At 43.6% G+C, this 23191-nt stretch overlaps 1 protein-coding gene across 1 annotated transcript; it reads left to right on the forward strand.

The window, feature by feature from the left end:
* The first annotated feature begins 1356 nt into the window (after nt 1-1356).
* LOC103278045 (zinc finger protein OZF) lies at nt 1357-21654 on the forward strand. The gene is made up of 5 exons (XM_062969329.1): nt 1357-1458; nt 6402-6528; nt 14070-14180; nt 15332-16513; nt 18448-21654. The coding sequence occupies exons 1-5, from the start codon at nt 1357-1359 to the stop codon at nt 18621-18623; spliced, it is 1698 nt and encodes a 565-aa protein (XP_062825399.1). The 3' UTR covers nt 18624-21654.
* The last annotated feature ends 1537 nt before the right edge of the window (nt 21655-23191 follow it).

Genomic DNA, 23191 nt, shown 5'->3' on the forward strand with positions numbered 1-23191 from the left:
ATTGTTGTAAATTTGTGTTTTTGTTTTGATTTTATATTGTGATGTTGGGCAAGGCCCCATGTGAGCCGCCCCGAGTCCCTTCGGGGAGAGGGGGCGGGGTACAAGAATAAATTATTATTATTAAATTATTATTAGTGTGATGAGGCATTCGATGGCCAATTCTCTCACACCAGAAGCGACCTGCAGCATGTTCTCAAGTCGCTTCTGACATGATAAAAAATGTTTCTGATCACACTTTATGGCATTGAACATTTGCCACTGTTTGTTGTGAAACGCCCTGAGTCCCCATGGGGAGAAAGGGCAAGATAGAAATAAAAATTTATTATTATTATTATTTATAAGTTTCCAATTAAGAAAAAAATGTTGACAAAGATGTTTGTGATGAGCAGCAATAGAGGAAACTAGACAAAACTGTCGGGCATTAAATGTAAAGGGAAAAGTTTCAAACCTTATTTAAACAGTAAAGATTATAGGAAACACGTATAATATGTGTGTGTGTGTATTGTCTGAAATGTTGGTTTAACATCCAGTTTGTTAGTAAAACTGAATTCCCATGTCGCAAAAGGATGCTTGTTGAAAAAGTGTGACAGGAACACGAAAACTTTGGAAAGCTCTGGCATAATGGGCTGTTACTTAAAGTGAATGGAATGGTTTTCAAATGATTTACCAATATTATTGCAACTTGAGTTGCTGTAAATTTTCCAGGCTGTATGGCCATGTTCCAGAAGCATTATTTCCTGATGTTTCGCCCACTTCGATGGCAAGCATCCTCAGAGGTTGTGAGGTCTGTTGGAAACTAGGCAAGTGAGGATTGTAAGTATGGAAGATCCAGGTTGGAAGAAAGAACTTGTGTGTTTGAGGCAAGTGTGAATTTTGCAATTTTGCAATTGCAGTCAAATTGCAATTGATCACCTTGATTAGCATGTAATGGCCTTGCAGATTCAAAGCCTGGCTGCTTCCTGCCTTAGGGAATCCTTTTTTGGGAGGTGTTAGCTTCCCAATGACTCCATAGCATTGAGCCATGACAGTTAAAGTGGTGTCATTTCTGAAATGGGGCAGAATATGCAACAATGATGGGCAGCATTCCATCCTAAGATGCTGCCTGTTAATGTGGAATCTCCTATGGAGACTCCACCTTACCTAGAGTCAGGATGGCCATCTGTCGGGAGTGCTTTGATTGTGTCCTTCCACAGAAGAGGTTGTGGAATCTCTAAGCTTATGATTCTCTGAAAGAGGCAGAAAAGGACTACGCTTCCCAGCAGCGACTAGGCTTCTCGCTTACAGGAGTCCTAGAACGTCCCGGCGTTCCATTGGCTGAGCTGGGAGAGGCGGCGCGCTGATTGGCTAAGACGCATAATGTCTCGACGGGAGGAGGGCGGAGCCTCGGGAGCAGAGAAGCCCCAGGACTGGAGAGGCTTGAGTTGCAAAGGGCAAGAAGCTGAATCTCCTTCAATGCAGGTAAATGGGGGGAAAGAAAGTGACAAGAAGGCCTGGGGTTTGGGATAAGAAGGGAATTGGGGGCTTGTGGGTGGTTTTGACATGTTGATCAGAACTTGGGCAAAGCAGAGGTGGCTTTGTCTGCTGGAGTCCCTGGACCTATTTCCCCCCACTCAAGGCTGTCTCCTTAAAAATACAAATGCAAAAGAAATAGGGAAAGGGGGAAAATCACAAAAAAGCAAGGGGAAAAGAGCAGTTATGACCTCTTAAAAATGGCGGAGAGGGAAATAAAAGTCAGGTTTGGGTAGAGGCACTCAATAACCCTTCTTTGGAGGTTTTTGAAACAGAGGGTGGATGGCCATCTGTAGGGAGTGATTAGATGGTGTCTTCCTGAATGTTAGAATGGTGTTGGACTTGAGGGTCTTTTACAACTCAGTGGGAGTCTTGTGCTTAGACTATAGATAAAATATAATATTATATACAGTAGAGTCTCACTTGAGCAGTTCGAAAACATGCAAATGTGAGTAGATAAATAAATACTGTTCCGGCGTGAAGGTAACGGCGCTCCATGCAGTCATGCCGGCCACATGACCTGGAGATGTCTATGGACAACGCCGGCTCTTTGGCTTAGAAATGGAGATGAGCACCAACCCCCAGAGTCAGTCACGACTAAACGTCAGGGGAAACCTTTACCTTTAACTTAGAGTCTCACTTATCCAACATAAACGGGCCGGCAGAACATTGGATAAGTGAAAATGTTGAATAATAAGGACGGATTAAGAAAAAAGCCTATTAAACATAAAATCACATTATGATTTTACAAATTAAGCACCAAAACATCATGTTTCACAACAGATTGACAGAAAAAGCAGTTCAATACACAGTAATGTTATGTAGTAATTACTGTATTTACGAATTTAGCACCAAAACGTTGCAACATTTACTACAAAAACATTGACTACTAAAAGGCAGACTGCATTGGATAAAACAGAACATTGGATAAGTGAAGCTTGGATAAGTGAGTCTCTACTGTATATGTGTTTGTGTGTGTTTCTGATACGGAGCCGCGGTGCTGCAGCAGGGTTAACAGGTGAGGTACTGAACTTGCTGACTGAAAGGTCAGTGGTTCAAATCCCCAGGGAGCAGGGTAAGCTCCCGCTATTAGCCTCAGCTTCTGTCAACCTAGCAGTTCAAAAAAATGCAAATGTGAATAGATCAATAGGTACCGCTCCAGGGAGAAGGTAACGGTGCTCCATAAAGTCAGGCCGGCCACATGATCTAGGAGATATCTATGGACAACGCCGGCTCTTCAGCTTAGAAATAGAGATGAGCACCAATGCCCAAGTCGGACACAACTAGACTTAATGTCAGGGGAAAACCTTTACCTTTACCTTTACCTATGTGATACACATGTATGTGTGTTGGTTGGTATCACACATACATACTTTGACACACACACACATTATTTAAAGTATTATTTTTTTCAAAGTTTTTCCAGTTGCTTTTCCTGTTTTACTGTATTATTTAAAAAAAAACAGCTTTTAAAAATTGATTTTTTTTTCTTTAGTTTGCTGTGAGTTTTCCGGATTATATGGCCATGTTCCATGCTCCTGACATTTCACCCACATATATGGTAGGCATCCTCAGAGGTTGTGGGGTCTGTTGGAAACTAGGCAAGTGAGGTTTATATAACTGTGGAATGACTATATATCTATGTAGACTGCATAGGGACCACCAAATGCAGCACCCAAACATGAATCAAGGAACATGAAAGGTACTGCAGACTAATTCAACCAGAAAAGTCAGCCATAGCAGAACAATTGATGAACCAACCTGGACACAGCATATTATTTGAGAACACAAATGCTGGACCACTCTAACAACTATCACGTCAGACTACACAGAGAAGCCATTGAAATCCACAAGCACGCGGCAAATTTCAACAGAAAGGAGGAAACCATGAAAATGAACAAAATCTGGTATCAGGACAGTAAATAAAGAACAACACTCAAAAAACAGGGGAATTCCAGACGGGACACAATCAGGGCCAGCTAACACCTCCCAACAAAGGATTTCCCCAGGCAGGAAGCAGCCAGGCTTTGAAGTTGCAGGGCCATTCAATGCGAATCAAGATACCAATTGCAACATTCACACTTGCTTCAGACAGACAAGAGTTCTTTTTTCCAACCTGGACTTTCCACAGATATATAAACCCCACTTGCCTAGTTTCCAACAAATCTTGCAACTTCTGAGGATGCCTGCCGTAGATGTGGGTGAAATGTTAGGAGAGAATGCTTCTGGAACATGTCCATACAGCCCAGAAAACGCATAACAACCCTGTGATTCCAGCCATGAAAGCCTTCTTTGATTTTTCTTTTGGTTGGTTGCTTGAGAGTTCTGGTTGCTTGAATTCCAATCAACTGAGAGTAATATATACCTATAGAAAGAGTGAGAATGAGTACGTACATGTACTCTGGCTGTATCTACATTGTAGAATGGATGCATGTTGACCCCACTTTAATTGCCATTGTCAATGTTGTCAATGACAATGTTGTCAATGACATTGTCAATGACAATGTTTTATTGTTTTATTGCTGTTGTTGTATTGTTGTCGGGCATGGCCCCATGTAAGCCGCTCCGAGTCCCTCCGGGGAGATGGGGCAGGATATAAAAATAAAGTTATTATTATTATTATTATTATTATTATTATTATTATTATTATTATTATTATGCTATGGAAGCATTGGAGCTTCAGTTTTACAAGGTCTTTGGTGCCTCGCCAAACTACAACATCCCTGGATTCCATACCGTGGCTTCATGGTTGTTGAAGTGGTGTCAAACCTCCTTTATTCTACAATGTAGAGCTGCACTCATCCATATATAAAAGAGCAAACAAAAGTTGCCATTAAAAGTTGATTGACTCTCCCTGCAGTGTATATTTTTTATCCATGGATCCAGTGCTCTGCTGCAGCGTCTGGATCTGAGATTCTTTGTGATTTGTTTTGACATGTTGCTACCCACCAAAATCTACCCTCAAAATTAACCCTGAATCCTTGGCTGTCTAACCGTAGCATTAAGAGAGAGAGAGAAATGAAATTGACTAATGTGTTTAGTTTGCCTTGGTGCTGCAGTGCTATAAAAGCCCAGTTTGGAGGCGTACATCCTTATGATGTTTACATGTAAGTTTCGCCACATTGCCTTCTTCTAACTCCCATGAGGCTTGTGATGCCTTAAAAACCATGGTGTAACCATCAGTTTATGTGGATTAGAGCTCCCGTCCATCGATTGATTCCTTCATCCCTTTGCCTGCTGCTGCTGGCAACAACATCGTAATAATCATAATAAAAATCTCTGCAACATCGTAAAAATCCCTGCTGCAGTGGTGCAAAGAAGCAAATATTGAAGCCATGGATCCTTAGCATTTTTCCATGCAGAGAATACTCCAATCTTCTCTCTAACAAGATAATGTTCCACCACTATATTGTATGCATCCCTTTGTTGCTCATGTGTGTCTAATGTTTTGATTGTATGATCCTTGGGGAAGGTGCCTAAGTTTTGTGTCTGAAAAGTGTCATATATGGGTGCATCTTTACTGCAAAATTAATGTAGTTCGATACCACTTTAATTGTCATGGCTCAATGCTATAGAATTATGGGATTTGTAGTTTGAAGAGATATCAGCACTCTGTGGCAGAGAAAGCTAAAGACCTTGTATAACTGCAAATCCCAGGATTCTGTAGCATTGAGACATGGCAGCTAAAGTGGTCTCAAACTGCATTAATTTTGCAGTGTACCTGCACTTCCAGTTGGGACTGAAGTAGTCTCCCAGGACAAATACAATTCCTAAGATGTTGTATCCCTTGCAGTTGTCAGATGCCAGGAATATACATAACTAGAAGTTCTTCTGTCTTCCTTTTTTAAAACCAGATACTCAGTGATATTTATTTGTTTAACTGAAGGAATTATTTTTCATCCTATATCTAAATACTCTAGGGCAGAGATCAAAGAACAAAACAGTGGGCAACTTGAAACAACACATATGATTTGTCACTGTTAGACAGAACAAGTTATATTTCTGTATTGCGTTTCCAACACACAAAGAAGTTGAAGCTGTTTGGTCCAGTTCTTGTATAGCTACAATTGCATATTCATAGAATTTTTTTAAAAAAAATTGGGGGGATTTCCATCTAAATTATTTGACAGCACATTCAGATTTCAGCTGTTTGTCTGGAAATATGTGGAATGGAAACATCATTGTATTAGGACAGCACTGGAGAATGCAGTTGATAAGCATCACTTGACCGATTGCTAGCTTTGGTTAGCAGTTAATATATTTTAATATGAACCATATGGTGAACTTAGATTATGAGCTGGAAGGCCATCTGGATTGAGTTTCTTAATTGTTTGACTCCAAAAGGAATGTTTTTAACCACTTTTCCTCCTTCAAGTTTAAATAAGTAGTGGTCATTTATGTCAATTTGTCATAGAATCATAGAGTTGGAAGCAACCCCAAGGACCATACAGTCCAACTCCATTCTGCCATGCTGAAAACGACAGTCAAAGTACTCCCAGTAGATCAGTGGTTTTCAACCTATGGCTTCTCAGATGTTATGGCCTTCAATTCCCATAAATCCTAACAGCTGGTAAACTGGCTGGGATTTCTGGGAGTTGTAGGCCAGAACACCTGGGAACCCACAGGTTGAGAAACACCAGAATAGATGGTCATCCAACCTCTGCTTAAAAACCTCCAGAGAAGGAGACTCCACCATCTATCTTGTTGCATATTTGTGTTTTTGCTGTCATGTTTCTATATTGTATATATAGTGGAATTATATATGTGATTTATAAAAATATATTTAGCTAGATGTTGGTAAGGCAACCCCATGATGGGCTTAAATCATAAATGATTTGAAGACACCCAACAATGGTGGCATTTAAACATGGGTTTTCTTACTGTTCTCTCAGAGCCTTGTGACCTTTGAAGATGTGGCTGTGTATTTCACAAAGGAGGAATGGGCTTTGCTGGATCCTAACCAACGAGCTTTGTACAAGGAGGTCATGATAGAGAATTACGGGAATCTCACTTTGCTGGGTAAGAAAACGCCTCTTTGAATTTCATAGATGTTGTGACTACTCTGCCTACTGGGTCTCATGAGAGCTTTATTCCAAAACATGGCATATACATTCTTCAGACAAATCCTATCTTATACTATCTGACTTGTCATCGATCCACTTCTTTGGGCTTCATGCAAACATAATAATAATAATCATCATCATAATATAACAACAACAACAACAACTTTATTTTTATACCCCACCTCCATTTCTCCAAAGGAACTCAGGGCAGCTAACATGGGGCCAAGCCCAAGCAATTACAATAAAACAGAATAAAATACATACAAGACAGACGACAACATCCAGTAAAAATACTTCTACAATAACATAGTGAAACAAAACATAATACAGTAGAGTCTCACTTATCCAAGCTAAACGGGCCGGCAGAAGCTTGGATAAGCAAATATCTTGGATAATAAGGAGGGATGTCAAGGACAGAACGCCACAAGATTCAAAGTAACAGAGTTTATTAGATTACAGAACTCAAAAATGCCCGAAAAACACAAGGGCCAGGCAATTTTTTGCCTTTAGGAGCAAAAAGGGACAAAAGTAAATGTTCAAAAGATAAACCGGATTAAACCGGAGTTTAATCCGGGTAAAAACAAACTGCTTTCTTCAGCCTGGGTATAAACAAAACGAAAGCCAAGGAACAAAAGATACAAAGAATGCAACTAATTGGCAGCAGATTCCTCTCTGCTGCCAACACTGTGTTTAGAGTAACTTGCGTCGCTCCCACACACACACACAGCAGACAGGATTCCAACACGAACAAATCAGCCAGGGATTTTAGCAGTAGAGTAGACCAGTTCCGTTCCGTAGATCAAAGCCAGAAGCAGACGTTTGTAGTTTTTCCAAGTCCAAGAAGGGGGGAAGACAAGCCGTGGTCAGTTCAGTCCGAGTTCTCAAAGCAGGAGATGGCGTCCGTCAAGAAGACGACGGAAGGTCAAGGTCTCAGCACAGGAAAGCACACAAGTCTTCAGGGAAGCGTCCCACACACACACACGAATCCCAAGCGTTTGCCCAGATTACCTTGCCCGACGCAATTTGCAATTGCTCCCAAGCCCCATTTTATGCCAGTTACAAATCCTCATCACTGTCAGCTGTCCTCCTTAACCCGGGCGTTTCCTCATCACTTTCCTCGTCAGAGCTGGAACACCTCTGACTACGCCCAACAGCATCTCCAGCTGTGGATCCCGTCCCATCCCTCCAGCTAAGCCATGGGTCTAATCCTGAAGGTCCCCATTCATCTTCTGTCCCATCATGGCCAGTGGCACCCAATTCCTCCCTTACCCGAGTCCAATCCATCTCATCCTCCTCTGAGCTAACCAGCCCCTCCTCCATTCTCTCCGTAAACCCTTCGAAAGACTCTTCGTCAGATGGTGCTGCAAATATGTCTCGCAGTCTTTTTCTCTCTCGCTCCTCGAGAGTATCTGACTCTCGAGGAGTCTTACGCCCACGCCTGTCAGTAACAGAGCCACGAGGCTCAATCATAACACTATCCCCTCTCACAAAGGCCTCCTCCTCCGATGGCGGAGAAGTGGCAGTGATACCCTCCGCTATAGCACCACGACGACTAGAGGTATCAAGTTTCAACAGCGAACGATGAAAGACTGGATGGACCTTTAAACTAGACGGTAAACGCAAACGAAACGCAACAGAAGAAATCTTTTTAACGATAGGAAAGGGACCCAAATACCGAGGCGCAAACTTTCCCCCAGCCTGTTTAATATGTTTGGAAGATAACCACACCAAATCCCCTTCTTCCAACTCCTCCCCTGCCTGCCTGTGGCGGTCAGCCTGAGTCTTCTGCGTTGCCTTAGCTTCCAACAGTAAGCGACGGGCAACATCATGCAGTGCAGCCATTTCCGTAGAGCGGTACACAGGGTCCGAAGAGACCACATTGGTCGACGGCGCCACACCTCCCCGTGGGTGAAAGCCATAAGTAAGCTCAAACGGCGTATGCTGACTAGACGTGTGCACCGCATTGTTGTAAGCAAATTCCGCCACCGGTAACCACTTCACCCAAGCCGTGGGTTGATCTAAACAAAAACAACGCAAATACTGCTCTAAGAGCCCATTAACCCGTTCCGACTGTCCATCCGTTTGCGGATGGAAGGCGGACGACACGTTTAACTTAGTCCCCAAGCACTCATGGAAGTGTTTCCAAAAGCGTGACACAAATTGCGGAGCCCTATCGGAAATAATCACCTCGGGTGCTCCGTGCAAGCGATAGATGTGCTTTGTAAATAGTAAGGCCAACGTAGGGGCCGCCGGAATGGTTGAACAAGGAATAAAATGAGCCAGTTTACTAAATAAATCCACCACCACCCAAATACAAGTATAACCCCCAGACTTAGGCAAATCTGAAATGAAATCCATGGAAATGATTTGCCATGGCCTCTCCGGAACAGGTAGAGACGACAACAACCCTCTAGGGCGCCCAACAGGCGTCTTACTCTGTTGGCAAACGGCGCAGCTGTCACAAAAGCGCAGAATGTCTTGCCGCATCTTTGGCCACCAGTAGCTCCTGGTGATAAGCTGTACGGTCTTGAACCTGCCAAAGTGCCCAGCCATGGGTTCGTCATGGTGGGCTCTAATCACCTCCAACCTGAGGGCCCCCACTGGTACGTAAACCTGCCCCCTACGCACCAATACCCCGTCTTGATCTTGGAGATGCGGCAGTATGGTACGGTTACCTGCTGAGAGCAGCATCAGTTGCTCCTGTGTCCACACATCATCTTTCTGAGCCTCAAGGATCTGGTCATGTAACCCGAGCTCATTATCTACAACACACAGCGAGGCAGTAGGCAAGATGGTCTGACATACTACCTGCTCATTGGTCTTAAATTCTGGCTTGCGGGATAAAGCATCGGCCCGCAAGTTTGCCTTCCCCTCCACGAACTGCACCTTGAAGTTAAACCTGGAGAAAAACAAAGCCCAGCGGATTTGACGCTGGTTTAACTTCTTTGCTGTTTGCAAGTGCTCTAAGTTCTTATGATCAGACCTGACCACGATCTGGTGCCGTGCCCCTTCAAGCCAGTGCCGCCACACCTCAAACGCCACCTTAATCGCCAACAACTCCTTCTCCCATATGGTATAGTTCTGCTCGAAGGGTGTTAGTTGCCGCGAGTAAAATCCACAGGGACGCAAGGTCCCTGAGGAATCCTTCTGAGACAATACAGCCCCCAACGCGTAGCTAGAAGCGTCCGCTTCTACCACGAACGGTTTGTCAACATCAGGATGGGTTAGTATGTTGTCCGATTGAAAACTAGACTTAAGTTGTAGAAACGCCTCGTGAGCTTCCCGCCCCCACACAAATGGCTGTTTCTTGCGCAGAAGCTGCGTCAAAGGTACCGTGAGCTTTGCAAAATTCGGAATAAACTCCCGGTAGTAATTAGCGAAACCTAAGAACCTTTGTACATCCTTCTTAGTCCTCAGCTCCTGCCATGAGTTGACGGCGTCAACCTTATGTGGGTCCATTTTAAGTTCCCTACCTGACACTACATGACCTAGGAACTCCACTTCAGGCACATGAAAGACGCACTTGGAAGCCTTGGCGAAAAGCCCATTAGCCCGCAGTCGGTGCAGAACCTGCTTGACATGTTGACGATGTTCTTTCTCGTCCTTAGAAAAAATCAAGATATCATCCAAATAAATCACTAAAAATTGGTCAATTAGGTCCCTGAACACATCGTTCATGAACCTCTGGAAGACCGCAGGAGCATTACAAAGCCCAAAAGGCATGACTCGGAACTCGTGGCATCCGAAACACGTGTTAAATGCCGTCTTCCATTCATCCCCTTCCCGTATACGGATTAAGTTATAGGCCCCCCGTAGGTCAAGCTTGGTAAAGACCTTAGCCCCTTGCACCCTTGATAACAGTTCCGAGATTAAAGGGAGCGGGTACCTATCCCGAATGGTGTATTTGTTTAGGATCCGATAGTCGCAGACCAGCCTAAGTTCCCCAGTCTTTTTGGCTACAAAGAATACTGGTGCCGCAGTTGGAGAACTAGATGGGCGAATAAACCCCTTGGCTAAATTTTCATCTAGAAACTCCCGCAAAGCTTGCCTTTCCGGTACAGTCAAGGCATACAGCCTCCCTGCTGGCAGTTTCGCACCTTCTGCCAACTTGATGGCGCAATCATATGGCCTGTGCGGTGGTAATTTGTCCGCTTCTCTTTTACAAAATACATCAGAGAACTCCCCATACTCAGCAGGCACTCCCTCCATATCAGAATGAGTAACATTTAAAGTGCAACAATCCTGCCTCTTTAAGATCACTTTACGTGTTGCCCAATCTACTTGTGGGTTTACTACAGCTAGCCAATCCATCCCCAGGATCACATCATATCTAGGCAAGCTCGTAATATCCCACACAAACGTTCCCGTTACTCCCTGCACCTCCCACGTTACTGCTGAGGTTTCCTGGTTAACCACCCCAGTCTCCAGCAGTCTCCCATCTGCTCCTTCCACCCACACGTCGCATGCCTTGCGCACTCTAGGAATGCCATGCTTCTTAGCAAACTCAATATCTACATAAGAGACCGTAGCCCCTGAGTCCAGCAGTGCCAAAGTAGAAACAAGTTCCCTTCCCCCAACAGATAATGTAATGGGTACGAAAACATGCTTCCTCCCCTCAGTTGACTGCTTGAGGAGCCCTAGTGCGTTGGACTCACGTCGCACTAGGGCTGGCCTTTTCCCGAAAGCTGGGAAGGTTTCACATTACAATCTTTGGCAAAATGCCCAGCATTCCCACAGTACAAACACAAGCCCAGCTGCCTCCTACGGCTCTTTTCCTCTGTAGACAGCTTTTTAAAGACCCCAAGCTCCATGGGCTCTTCCCCCATCACCACAGGTGCCCTGGTTACATGCATGGGTGGCGCACACATTGCTTTTGAGTGTTTACGAGCCTCGAACCTTGCGTCTAAACGCAGCACCTTAGCTACTAAGGCGTCCCAGCTTTCAGCCGGCTCCAAGCGTGCTAATTCATCCTGGAGCATATCACTTAACCCGGCAGTAAATAAAAGCATGAATGCATTTTCCCCCCAATCCAGCTGGTGGCGATACAGGTTAAACTTATTTAAGTAATCCAAAACAGTCCCCTTTCCCTGTTTCAACCGATACAGAGCCCACCCAGCGTTCTCCGTGCGGAGAGGATCCCCAAAAGTATCAGTTAACAACTTTTTGAAATTATTCAAATTGTCCTTGACTGGGTCATTTCCCAAAATTAAATTAGTGGCCCATTGTCCTGCGGGACCGGTCAACAAACTCAAAATAAAGGCCACCTTGCTAGTGTCTGTAGGAAAAGCATGAGCACTGAGCTGAGAAAAATAAAGCTCCACTTGTGCCAAAAAGGTTGGCAACTTGCACCTGGTTCCGTCAAAGCGTTCAGGAGTCAAAACATGTCCTTTCACGGCATGAGCTGTTTGGCTAACGGTAAAAGCCGTTTGCAATTGGTCTAATTTGGCCCTTAACTCATCCATCGTCTTCCTGACGGGTTTATTGCTGCAATAAACCTTTTATGGGCGTCGGGCAATCTGTCAAGGACAGAACGCCACAAGATTCAAAGTAACAGAGTTTATTAGATTACAGAACTCAAAAATGCCCGAAAAACACAAGGGCCAGGCAATTTTTTGCCTTTAGGAGCAAAAAGGGACAAAAGTAAATGTTCAAAAGATAAACCGGATTAAACCGGAGTTTAATCCGGGTAAAAACAAACTGCTTTCTTCAGCCTGGGTATAAACAAAACGAAAGCCAAGGAACAAAAGATACAAAGAATGCAACTAATTGGCAGCAGATTCCTCTCTGCTGCCAACACTGTGTTTAGAGTAACTTGCGTCGCTCCCACACACACACACAGCAGACAGGATTCCAACACGAACAAATCAGCCAGGGATTTTAGCAGTAGAGTAGACCAGTTCCGTTCCGTAGATCAAAGCCAGAAGCAGACGTTTGTAGTTTTTCCAAGTCCAAGAAGGGGGGAAGACAAGCCGTGGTCAGTTCAGTCCGAGTTCTCAAAGCAGGAGATGGCGTCCGTCAAGAAGACGACGGAAGGTCAAGGTCTCAGCACAGGAAAGCACACAAGTCTTCAGGGAAGCGTCCCACACACACACACACGAATCCCAAGCGTTTGCCCAGATTACCTTGCCCGACGCAATTTGCAATTGCTCCCAAGCCCCATTTTATGCCAGTTACAAATCCTCATCACTGTCAGCTGTCCTCCTTAACCCGGGCGTTTCCTCATCACTTTCCTCGTCAGAGCTGGAACACCTCTGACTACGCCCAACAGCATCTCCAGCTGTGGATCCCGTCCCATCCCTCCAGCTAAGCCATGGGTCTAATCCTGAAGGTCCCCATTCATCTTCTGTCCCATCATGGCCAGTGGCACCCAATTCCTCCCTTACCCGAGTCCAATCCATCTCATCCTCCTCTGAGCTAACCAGCCCCTCCTCCATTCTCTCCGTAAACCCTTCGAAAGACTCTTCGTCAGATGGTGCTGCAAATATGTCTCGCAGTCTTTTTCTCTCTCGCTCCTCGAGAGTATCTGACTCTCGAGGAGTCTTACGCCCACGCCTGTCAGTAACAGAGCCACGAGGCTCAATCATAACAAGGGATTAAGGAAAAGCCTATTACACATCAAATTAGGTTATGATTTTATAAATTAACCACCAAAACATCATGTTATACAACAAATTTGACAGAAAAAGTAGTTCAATACTCAGTAATGTTATGTTGTAATTACTGTATTTATGAATTTAGCACCAAAATATCACGATATATTGAAAACATTGACTACAAAAAGGTCTTGGATAATCCAGAGGCTTGGATAAGCGAGGCTGGATTAGTGAGACTCTACTGTAACAATAACATAATAAAGCAGAGTATAGAAACAGTACAAAAGTTTAAACGAGGCCGAGCTGGGCCAAAGTGCGAGGAGTGAAAATTGTAAAACCCATGGGTGAGGTAGATAAAGTGCTCCATTTAGTGGGAAACCCAGGTAGGATAAACAATGAGGTTATTCTCAACTGAGGGATGAGATAAAGTGCATCAGAAAACAAACCTACCATTTCTCAAAATATACGATCTTGTGCGTTCCTTTTCCATTTTTGGTCAAAGTCAAATAAATTAGTAACTTCATGATATTATCTTTTGTCTTCACCCCTCCCTTCTTTTTAATGCTAAGGAAATGGTTTTTTTGCTTTCTTACAGCCTTCCCTAACCCAAACTTTACTTTTGGGCCTCTACTCTCACAATTACTAACAGCTTACCAGCTATTAGGTATTGTGGAAGTGGAAGTTCAAAACATCCGGAGGGCCGAAGTTTCCCCATGCCTGATATATTCTGTAGAATTAATGTAGTTTGACACAATTTTAACTGCCACAGTGGAGATGCATCCTTGGTTGCTCTGGGAAAGACGGTGTTATTGGAAACGTTGCACTCTTGGTTTGAACCAACCGAGATCTTCTTGCATCCTTTTCAAATTCCATTGATACCTGTTCTTTCCTTTTTCCGGAGAAGGATTTCCAGCTCCGAAACCTGGGCTTGTCTTACGTCTGGAACAAGGAGAGGACCCTTGTGTGCCGGAGGCTCACACGTTTGATGGAAGGAAAATCTTTGACACCAGCTCAGGTAAGATATTGTGGCTTTCCCAATTTATTCTCTGGTGTTATACATTTCAGCTCATTCTTCAGCTAATGAGCAGCTCACATAAAATCAAATAAAATGAGGATGCTTTTAAAACAGCAGATTTTTGCAAGAGGAAAAGGAGCTCAATCTCAGTTTGGAGAGTAGGAAATAACAGCTGTTTTGGGTTAAACCTGATTGGGGTGCATCTACACTAGAATTACTGCAATTTGACACTACTTGAACTGCTTTGAAGTGCTATGAAATCCTGAATCCTGGGATTTGTAGTCTGGTGAGGCATCAGCATTCTTTGCAGAGAATGTGAAAGACTTTTTTCAAACTACAACACCCATGATTCCATACTATTGAACCATGGCAGTTCAATACTGGTGTCAAACTGAATTAATGCTAGAGTGTACATGCATCCTAAGAAATGGTACGACTGTGCTCTTCTCCCTTACTATGTTAATTCAGAAATATATGTGCATGCACCATACCCAGTTACAAGGTGTGTATCTTGCATTCAGATCTGAACGTCAGTCCTTCACATCTTCCAGAAGTCTGGTAAAAACTTCTAATTGGCAGCAGTTCCTTAAGAGCTTCTGCCCTTAAGGTGAGACAGCACAGTATAATCCCTGTATCCATGAGACCAGTGTTTGCAGTCTCATTTATTCACATCTGACAAGATATCTCCTCTCTAAAGATTTGCTCAATCCTTCAGTGTGACATTTCAATATAGTTTGCTGTCATCCTCAGTTTTGCATATCTATGCAAAGTTCAGGAACATATCCCCCATGAATGTGGGGATTGTACAGTGCTAATCAATTGTTAACTCATCCTTGTAAAAACAAATGAATAAGTGTTTTGGTGGGAGCACTAAAGGACTCTATATAATGAACAAACTGTAATTGGTAACAGATTTTAGGGAACTAATATCTGTATATGTGTTTTTGTCTTTTTTTAAATCTCAAAATACATGTAGGGTAGAGTCCACATGTTTTTTCGCTACCAACACATAAAAAATAATTTATTTGGCCAGTATTTATTGACCTCATCCCATATTTTGATACTGTTGATATGATTTGTGACAGCATCAGGTTGTTTTTTTTTTTTTTACTGACAATTTCTCTCTGCTTGTTCTTTGCTTATCTATGCAGATAACCCTCGGAAAAAGCACTTATGCACCGTGTGTGGCAAACGTTTTACTCAGAAACCAAACCTAACCAGACACATGAGAATCCACACGGGAGAAAAGCCGTACAAATGCCTGGAATGTGGCAAATGCTTTGGTTGCCATTCGCACCTCATGAGCCACCAGATCGTCCACACTGGTGAAAAACCCTACAAATGCTTGGTGTGTGATAAATACTTTGGGCGCAAAGCCCACCTTGCCAGGCACCAAGGGATCTATGCAGGGGAGACGCCCTATAAATGCTTGGAGTGTGGGAAACATTTCGCTTGCCAGTCGCAGCTTGTGATCCACCGGAGATATCACACGGGGGAGAAACCGTATAAATGCTTAGAGTGTGAGAAAGGTTTTGCTGACCCATCTGCCTTGGTGAGCCACAAGAGAATCCATGCGGTGGAGAGGTCTCATAAGTGCCTGGAGTGTGGCAAGAGTTTTGTCCAACAGTCCCACCTTTTGAAACACCAGCGAGTCCACACTGGGGAGAAACCGTACCAGTGTCCAGAGTGCGGAAAATGTTTTGCCGATCGCTCTGTCTTTGCCAAACACCAGAGGGTCCACACCGGAGAGCGGCCCTATAAATGTGCAGATTGCGGAAAGACATTTGCCCGCCAAGAACACCTTGGGAGCCACCGCAGAGTTCATACTGGGGAGAAACCCTACAAATGCTTGGTGTGTGGGAAAACTTTTGCCCGTCAGTCCCACGTCGTGAGCCACCAGAGAGTCCACACTGGGGAGAAACCGTGCAAGTGCCTGGAGTGTGGCAAATGTTTTTCTGAACGCTCGACATTTGTACGGCACCAGAGGACACACACGGGAGAGAAGCCCTATCGGTGCTTAGATTGTGGGAAATGTTTTGGCTCCCCGTCCCACCTCACAAGGCACCACAGGCGGCACACGGGTGAGAAGCCCCACCGGTGCTTGGAGTGTGGAAAAGCCTTTGCCGATCGCTCGGCTTTTGTGAAGCACCAGCGGGTCCACACAGGCGAGAAGCCCTACAAGTGCATCGAGTGCGGGAGATGCTTCGCTAACCGGACACATCTTGTTACCCACCAGCGGGTCCACACAGGAGAGAAACCCTATGCCTGTCTAGAATGTGGGAAAAAATTCAGCGCAAATAGAAGCCTCATTCACCATCAGAGGCAACACATAGGTGAGCTGCCCCTTATTATGCAAAGCTAATACAGCAATATTGGGAAAACTTTAGCCGTTCGGGTGTTTTGGACTTCAACTTCCACAATTCCTAACAGCTGGTAAGCTGTTAGGAATTGTGAGCATTGAAGTCCAAAACACCTGGAGAGCTGAAGTTTGCCAATGCCTGTTATACAGTAATCCTTCCACATTCACTTGAGTTAGGGGCACAGGATCCCCGGTAAAGTGACAAACTATGAATAAAGAAATTCCTTTTAAAAAATTATTTGAGAGATCACCTCTAGGAATTTCTAGTTCTTCCAGTATGGCTTTATAGTTGATTTCCACTGAAAATTAGTAATAGAATTGCATAGGATTATTTAGAAATTTCTACAGAGCTGTTCTTTCTAGAAATCTCTGGGCCTGCTAGCATGACTATAGGACGTTGGCCTACAGCAGTGGTTCCCAACCTTTGGACCTCCAGGTGTTTTGGACTTCAGCTCCCACTGTCCCTAACAGCTGGTAAGATGACTGGGATTTCTGGGAGTTGAAGTCCAAAACACCTGGAGGCCCAAAGGTTGGGAACCACTGGCCTAGTCATGCATAATCAAATCTGCAACTGACCAACTCACAAATGTGGATACATGCCTGTAAAATGTCATGGTGATAGAAATGCTAACTTGCCTTTGGGCAATATGGTCCATAATTTATTTCATGTGTTTCGTATTTTATTTACTGTTTTCATTTATTTGTTTTTTGGTTACTGTTGTGTCCTGCCTATTCTTTCCAGTTTCTTGGAGAGAAAATAGGGAGGAGAGGAAACATTGGAGAGGAAGTGGGAGATTCTGGGAGATTCTTAACTTTCTAGTTTAGAACAAGCACATTTCCCATCTCTCTCATAGTTGACCTTGTCATATGAAATTACAAATATATTTTGGGGCAATTTAATTTTTCTTCTCTGGCAATGGAACAGCTGAATGTGTGTCCCAGGGGCCGAAAATAGTCCCTGAATCCCCCAGAGATTGCCTAGAACTGGTATGGAGGTAGGATCATAGTTATGAACAAGTTAAGTTTTGTAGGTTTATTCTTAAATTGAATTTGTAGGTAAGTCGGAATAGATACATTTTTAAATTGTAATTCCGGCCCAAAATACATATTTTGTAGCTTTGGATGACATAAGGAAGGATTAACACCTCTGTGGTGTTTGGTTTGCAGTCTATGCATCTGTCCGGAAGATTTTCCCTCACTTTCTGGACTGGATTTTTTTAAAGTTGTCTTGTGGAAACAAGGATTGGTGATAAAGCTTCAGTGGAGACATCTTTTCTGCATGTTAACTCTTCAAGTAGTGAATTTCACTTCCTATGGGTAGATTTCTCTCACTTCCTGTTGTCTTACCGCATTTTTCACTATGAGTTGTTTGTAAGTCAAATATTTGTAACTCAGGGACTGCCGGTTTTCCCTTCTCCTTTTTGGAGAGGGAGAGGATATGACATTGCAAGTTATTCCCTTTGACTGTCCTCTCAGTTAACATAAATGATTTGATTCAAATGTAAGTCCAACTCATGTTTAAATTGTGGGTAGATTTCGGGGACAGAATTATAGATTTTGATGTGATCTGTGGATCAGTCGAAGGTTCAGAGGAAGGGGAGTGCTAGTACTTCCTTTGGGAGCTGGCCACCTCTGAATGCTGTCACTATTTTCCCACTCAGGTATTCAAAAAGGCCAAAAGCAGTAGAGAGGGCCAGTGCTGCTTTTAGGTTCTCACCTAAGCTCTCACCTTTCACCATGTCACTCACAAGACTGATCCTTTTTTAATAAAACTTAAGATACAGCACTTACATTGTTCCATGGATACATCAACTCAGGTTTGTGGGTCGATGTCGTTTACTAAAATGTCTAAACTTAACGCATGAGTATCTACAGTAATTTCATTTCTGAATCTTGTTTTCTTTCCAGGCTATCCTCTGACACAATGTGTGGAGAACATTTTGTTGACCAAACAAACTTTGTGTGACACTGGAGAAGCTGTTCAGGAGAAGAAACTGTATGAATGGCTCTCAACTGGCAAATGGCTCGCCCTTCCTCAGAAGGAAGGAGTCCACACAGAAGGGAAGACCTTGGGCACATCCTGAAAACAATGGTGCATTGGTTGAAGAACTCAAAGTGGGCCATTCTAAGTTCATCGGTCTTAGTGACAATTTTTTGAAAATTGTTGCTGTTTCAGATATCATTACTCAGATACTGACTTTGATATTCAAAGCATGATTGATTTAGATGTTATAAACTAGTGACTTTAGCATTGCTTGTCAGCTGTGAAAAACTACTACAGTTGGTTGTCCACATTCGTGGTTTTGACTTTTGCAAATTTGATTATTCATAAATTTGATTTAAAAATATCATTGCTAGGAATCCCTAGGTCTTCCAGTGCAATTCTATGATCAGCTTCCAGAAAGATTTTCTCTCAGATAAAAGGAAAAAATACGTTATTCATGGTTTTTCACTTTCACAGGGCTCGTCCTTTAGCCTCAGTGAATATGGAGGACTGACTAGTAGATGCTATTGCATGACTACAGTATTCCCAAACAATACATTTCACTTCTTTTCATCTGCCGAACAATAAAGAGTGTTGCATGTCAGTGATAAAAGTACTAGTATTTTGTATGCAAGGTTATTTACATATACTTAAAATCTCCATACCTCTGCATGGTAGCGGTCAGATTTATCATAATACCTTTGCATGCTAACTCGGAAACATAGTCAAATGCTGTTATTGTTGCATGTCAGCTATTAATTAGTAGTGCTTCTGCATGCAAATGAAATCTTTTCAGGTACCCTTTGGGAGATATCATATGGGGTCTACAAATTTACTAGCACTACAGATTTCACATTTTGCCTATTGGACTCTGCTCCAACTTTGAAGGGCATTTTTCAGAATGTACAAAAATAGATTTCCCAGGATCTGCATAGGGCTTGGAGTTCTGTTCAGCAGATTTGAGAGAGGTCACACACAGGTTAAAGATTTCGACTTTTTCTAGTTATAAGAAGGTGTTTTGTACCATGAGGTCATGGGCCCATTCTAGTGGAGTATCATCTGCTCTGTCTATTGTAAACTCCAGGGCTTTTTGAGAGGGTTCTTTCCGGAACTGAATTCACAACCTTCTTTATGCAAAGCATGTGGTCTTCCACTTATTTGGAACCCCTGTGAGTAGTTTGCCTTAGACAAAGGCTTTCCAGACCACCTCCTGCCTTCTTCGTTGCTTGTGGATATAGCGAATGTGGGTCTTTCGTGTGCTACGCAGCCTACTATGCCCCATCTAAACTGGGCTACTGTTCCTCAGGTGTAGCGGAGGAGACCATCCTGTCACCAGGATTAAATCTGCCAACTGGGTTGGTGTTTGGACATGGTGAGCAAACTATCTGGGACTTTTCCTCAGGCACCCAATATCCTTTTCCAGTCTTATCTTGGAAATGCACAAAGAACCCTCTTTGGTGTAAGGGATGGCATCAAGAAAGACATTACAACGACAAAGAAGTGTGTACCTCATTCCCAAGTTCAGGTTCAGAAGCGACTTGAGAACATACTGCAAGTCGGTTCTGGTGTGAGAGAATTGGCTGCCTACAGGGCTGTTGCCCAGGGGATGCCATCCTGCTGCGAGGCCTCTGTCATGTCCCCACAAGCTGACAAGACAGACGCTCACCCCGTCTCGTGAATTTGAACCAGCAACATTCAGGTCAGCAGTCCAGCCGGCACAAGGGGTTTAACCCGTTGTGCTACTGCGGCTCTTTTGCCAAGTTCAGTGAGATTGTTTCTAGAGCAGAGCTTTCCAATCAATTCATATTTTTGACTCGTACATCATTTTGCAATACAGTAATTCAGTCTTACTGACAAGCCGGAGATTAAACCAACTCCTTATAAGAGAGACGGACACATTCATCAATTGTAATAACATCTATGTCATAAAAACGTATTTATAAAAATATGATTTACTTCTTATTTCACATAGACTTAGAGGTTTCTTGTTAGATTCATGCAACACATCTGCATATGGCAGCCAATGCACAAATAAATGTGTCAAGACCCAGAGTCTGGAAAGCTCTGTTGTAGCTCTGGAAACCTTCTGGTTGGACAGCTCAGTTTTAGAGCCAGTGTGGGGTTGGACTGGATGGCTGTTGAGGTCTCTTCCAATTCTGTGATTCTAAGATAGGGGAGTCTTGGGTTGAAATCCCCTTCGGCTGTGAAAGGAGCCAACCTTGGGCCAGTCACATATTTTTTGCTGGCCCACTTCTAAGCCATGTGTATTTTCAGAGCTCTGGAAGAAGAGTAAGATTCAAATACTGTAGAACAAAAATGCACAAAATATGTGTACAGTAGAGTCTCACTTATCCAAGCTAAACGGGCCAGCAGAAGCTTGGATAAGCGAATATCTTGGATAATAAGGAGGGATGAAGGAAAAGCCTATTAAACATCAAATTAGGTTATGATTTTACAAATTAAGCACCAAAACTTCATGTTATACAACAAATTTGACAGAAAAAGTAGTTCAATACGCAGTAATGTTATGTTGTAATTACTGTATTTACGAATTTAGCTCCAAAATATCATGATATATTGAAAACATTGACTACAAAAATAGCTTGGATTATCCAGAGACTTGAATAAGTGAGGCTTGGATAAGTGAGACTCTACTGTACTTGTGTGTGGTTGAGGAGGACCTGAAGTGGCTTGTGAGAGAGCCTGGTGGTAGAAAGTGCCAAGAAAAATTAGAAAGAAAAGGGATTACATCAACTCAGCCCAGCCTGGATGTTAGACAATAATTCCTACCATCCCCAGCCAGCATGCTGCCTGAGGATAGACTGAGTTGCAGTTCAATCTCACCTGGAGCATCCTAGGTTGTGGAAGACTTGAATGCCATGTTCTTGGGATAACGGAGCCTCACATTTCCACAATTGAGAGCTGACTCCCATGGGTGCCTTTTCGTCAATGACGGACTGGATCCGCACAATCCAGTCATGTAGTAGATGGTATCTCAGTCTTTAGAGATGAATGTTTAGAGCATGGAAATCAACTGACTTCTGTTTCAAGGAGTGGTTATGTATAATTTACTTTATACCTTGCTCACCTTGTCTTCACTGTGGTTAATAAATGCATTCTTTTTATTGTAATTGAGCTGTCTGTTTATTTGTTTCGGGTAGAGAAAGCACCTGTGAGTCACATTAATCCCATCCTCTCTTTTTTAAGCCACCACTGACATCTATACACATAATAAAAGTCAAAATATGTGTGTATGTGGCTGGGATGTCCACTTCCTCAAATAGAAAGGCTCCCACTTCCACAAACAGCTATAGCTCCCACTGCAGGAGACACTAATGGCCCTCCCTCCAATGACATTGCAGGTTATAGCGAGCACTGTGAACACGTATAACCCCTGCCAGTCTAGGGCTATTTGAATTAAGTACAGTAAGATTTGATTACCGCACATGTACAAAATACAAGACTGCCCACAACAAACACAAGACTGCCCACCATCCAGGGACAATTTCATCCTAGATTTTCTGTTTTTCCACCACCACAGCCATCTCAGTGTTTCTTAGTTTCTCCATTGGTGTGGAATTTGCATGACCCCGCCCACTGCCTCTCCCTTAACCCTTTCCCACTCTTTTCTATGGTGCACAGCAAACAGAGAAATTGATCAGCAACTGAACATACTGGAAGAGTTTGGGGGGTTGACTCAACATGATGGAAGTTGCATCAAGACGGAGCACTGTGACCCCCACCAGCAATGGGCCTCGACCAAATTTGGCACACACAACACCCATGACCAACAAAAAATATTTGAGAGGTTTGGGGAAAAATTATCTTGATTTATAGGAGTTATAGCTCACATCCAGAGAGCACAGTGAACCCAAAGAACAATGGATGTGGACCAAACTTGGCATGTATACCTGATATGCCCAAATTTGAATACTGGCGGGTTATAGAATCATAGAATCATAGAATAGTAGAGTTGGAAGAGACCTCATGGGCCATCCAGTCCAACCCCCCGCTAACAAGCAGGAAATCGCATTCAAAGCACCCCCGACAGATGGCCATCCAGCCTCTGCTTAAAAGCCTCCAAAGAAGGAGCCTCCACCACAGTCTGGGGGAGAGAGTTCCACTGCCGAACAGCCCTCACAGTGAGGAAGTTCTTCCTGATGTTCAGGTGGAATCTCCTTTCCTGTAGTTTGAAGCCATTGTTCTGCGTCCTAGTCTGCAGGGCAGCAGAAAACAAGCTTGCTCCCTCCTCCCTATGACTTCCCCTCACATATTTGTACATGGCTATCATGTCTCCTCTCAGCCTTCTCTTCTGCAGGCTAAACATGCCCAGTTCTTTAAGCCTCTCCTCATAGGGCTTGTTCTCCAGACCCTTGATCATTTTAGTTGCCCTCCCCTGGACGCTTTCCAGCTTGTCAACATCTCCCTTCAACTGTGGTGCCCAAAATTGGACACAGTATTCCAGGTGTGGTCTGACCAAGGCAGAATAGAGGGGGAACAGGACTTCCCTGGATCTAGACACTATACCCCTCTTGATGCAGGCCAGAATCCCCTTGGCTTTTTTAGCTGCCGCATCATGTTGTTGGCTCATGTTTAACTTGTTGTCCACGAGGACTCCAAGGTCTTTTTCGCACCCACTGCTGTCAAGCCAGGCGTCCCCCATTCTGT

Source organism: Anolis carolinensis, chromosome 2 (genome assembly GCF_035594765.1).
Source record: "Anolis carolinensis isolate JA03-04 chromosome 2, rAnoCar3.1.pri, whole genome shotgun sequence".
NCBI lineage: Eukaryota > Metazoa > Chordata > Lepidosauria > Squamata > Dactyloidae > Anolis > Anolis carolinensis.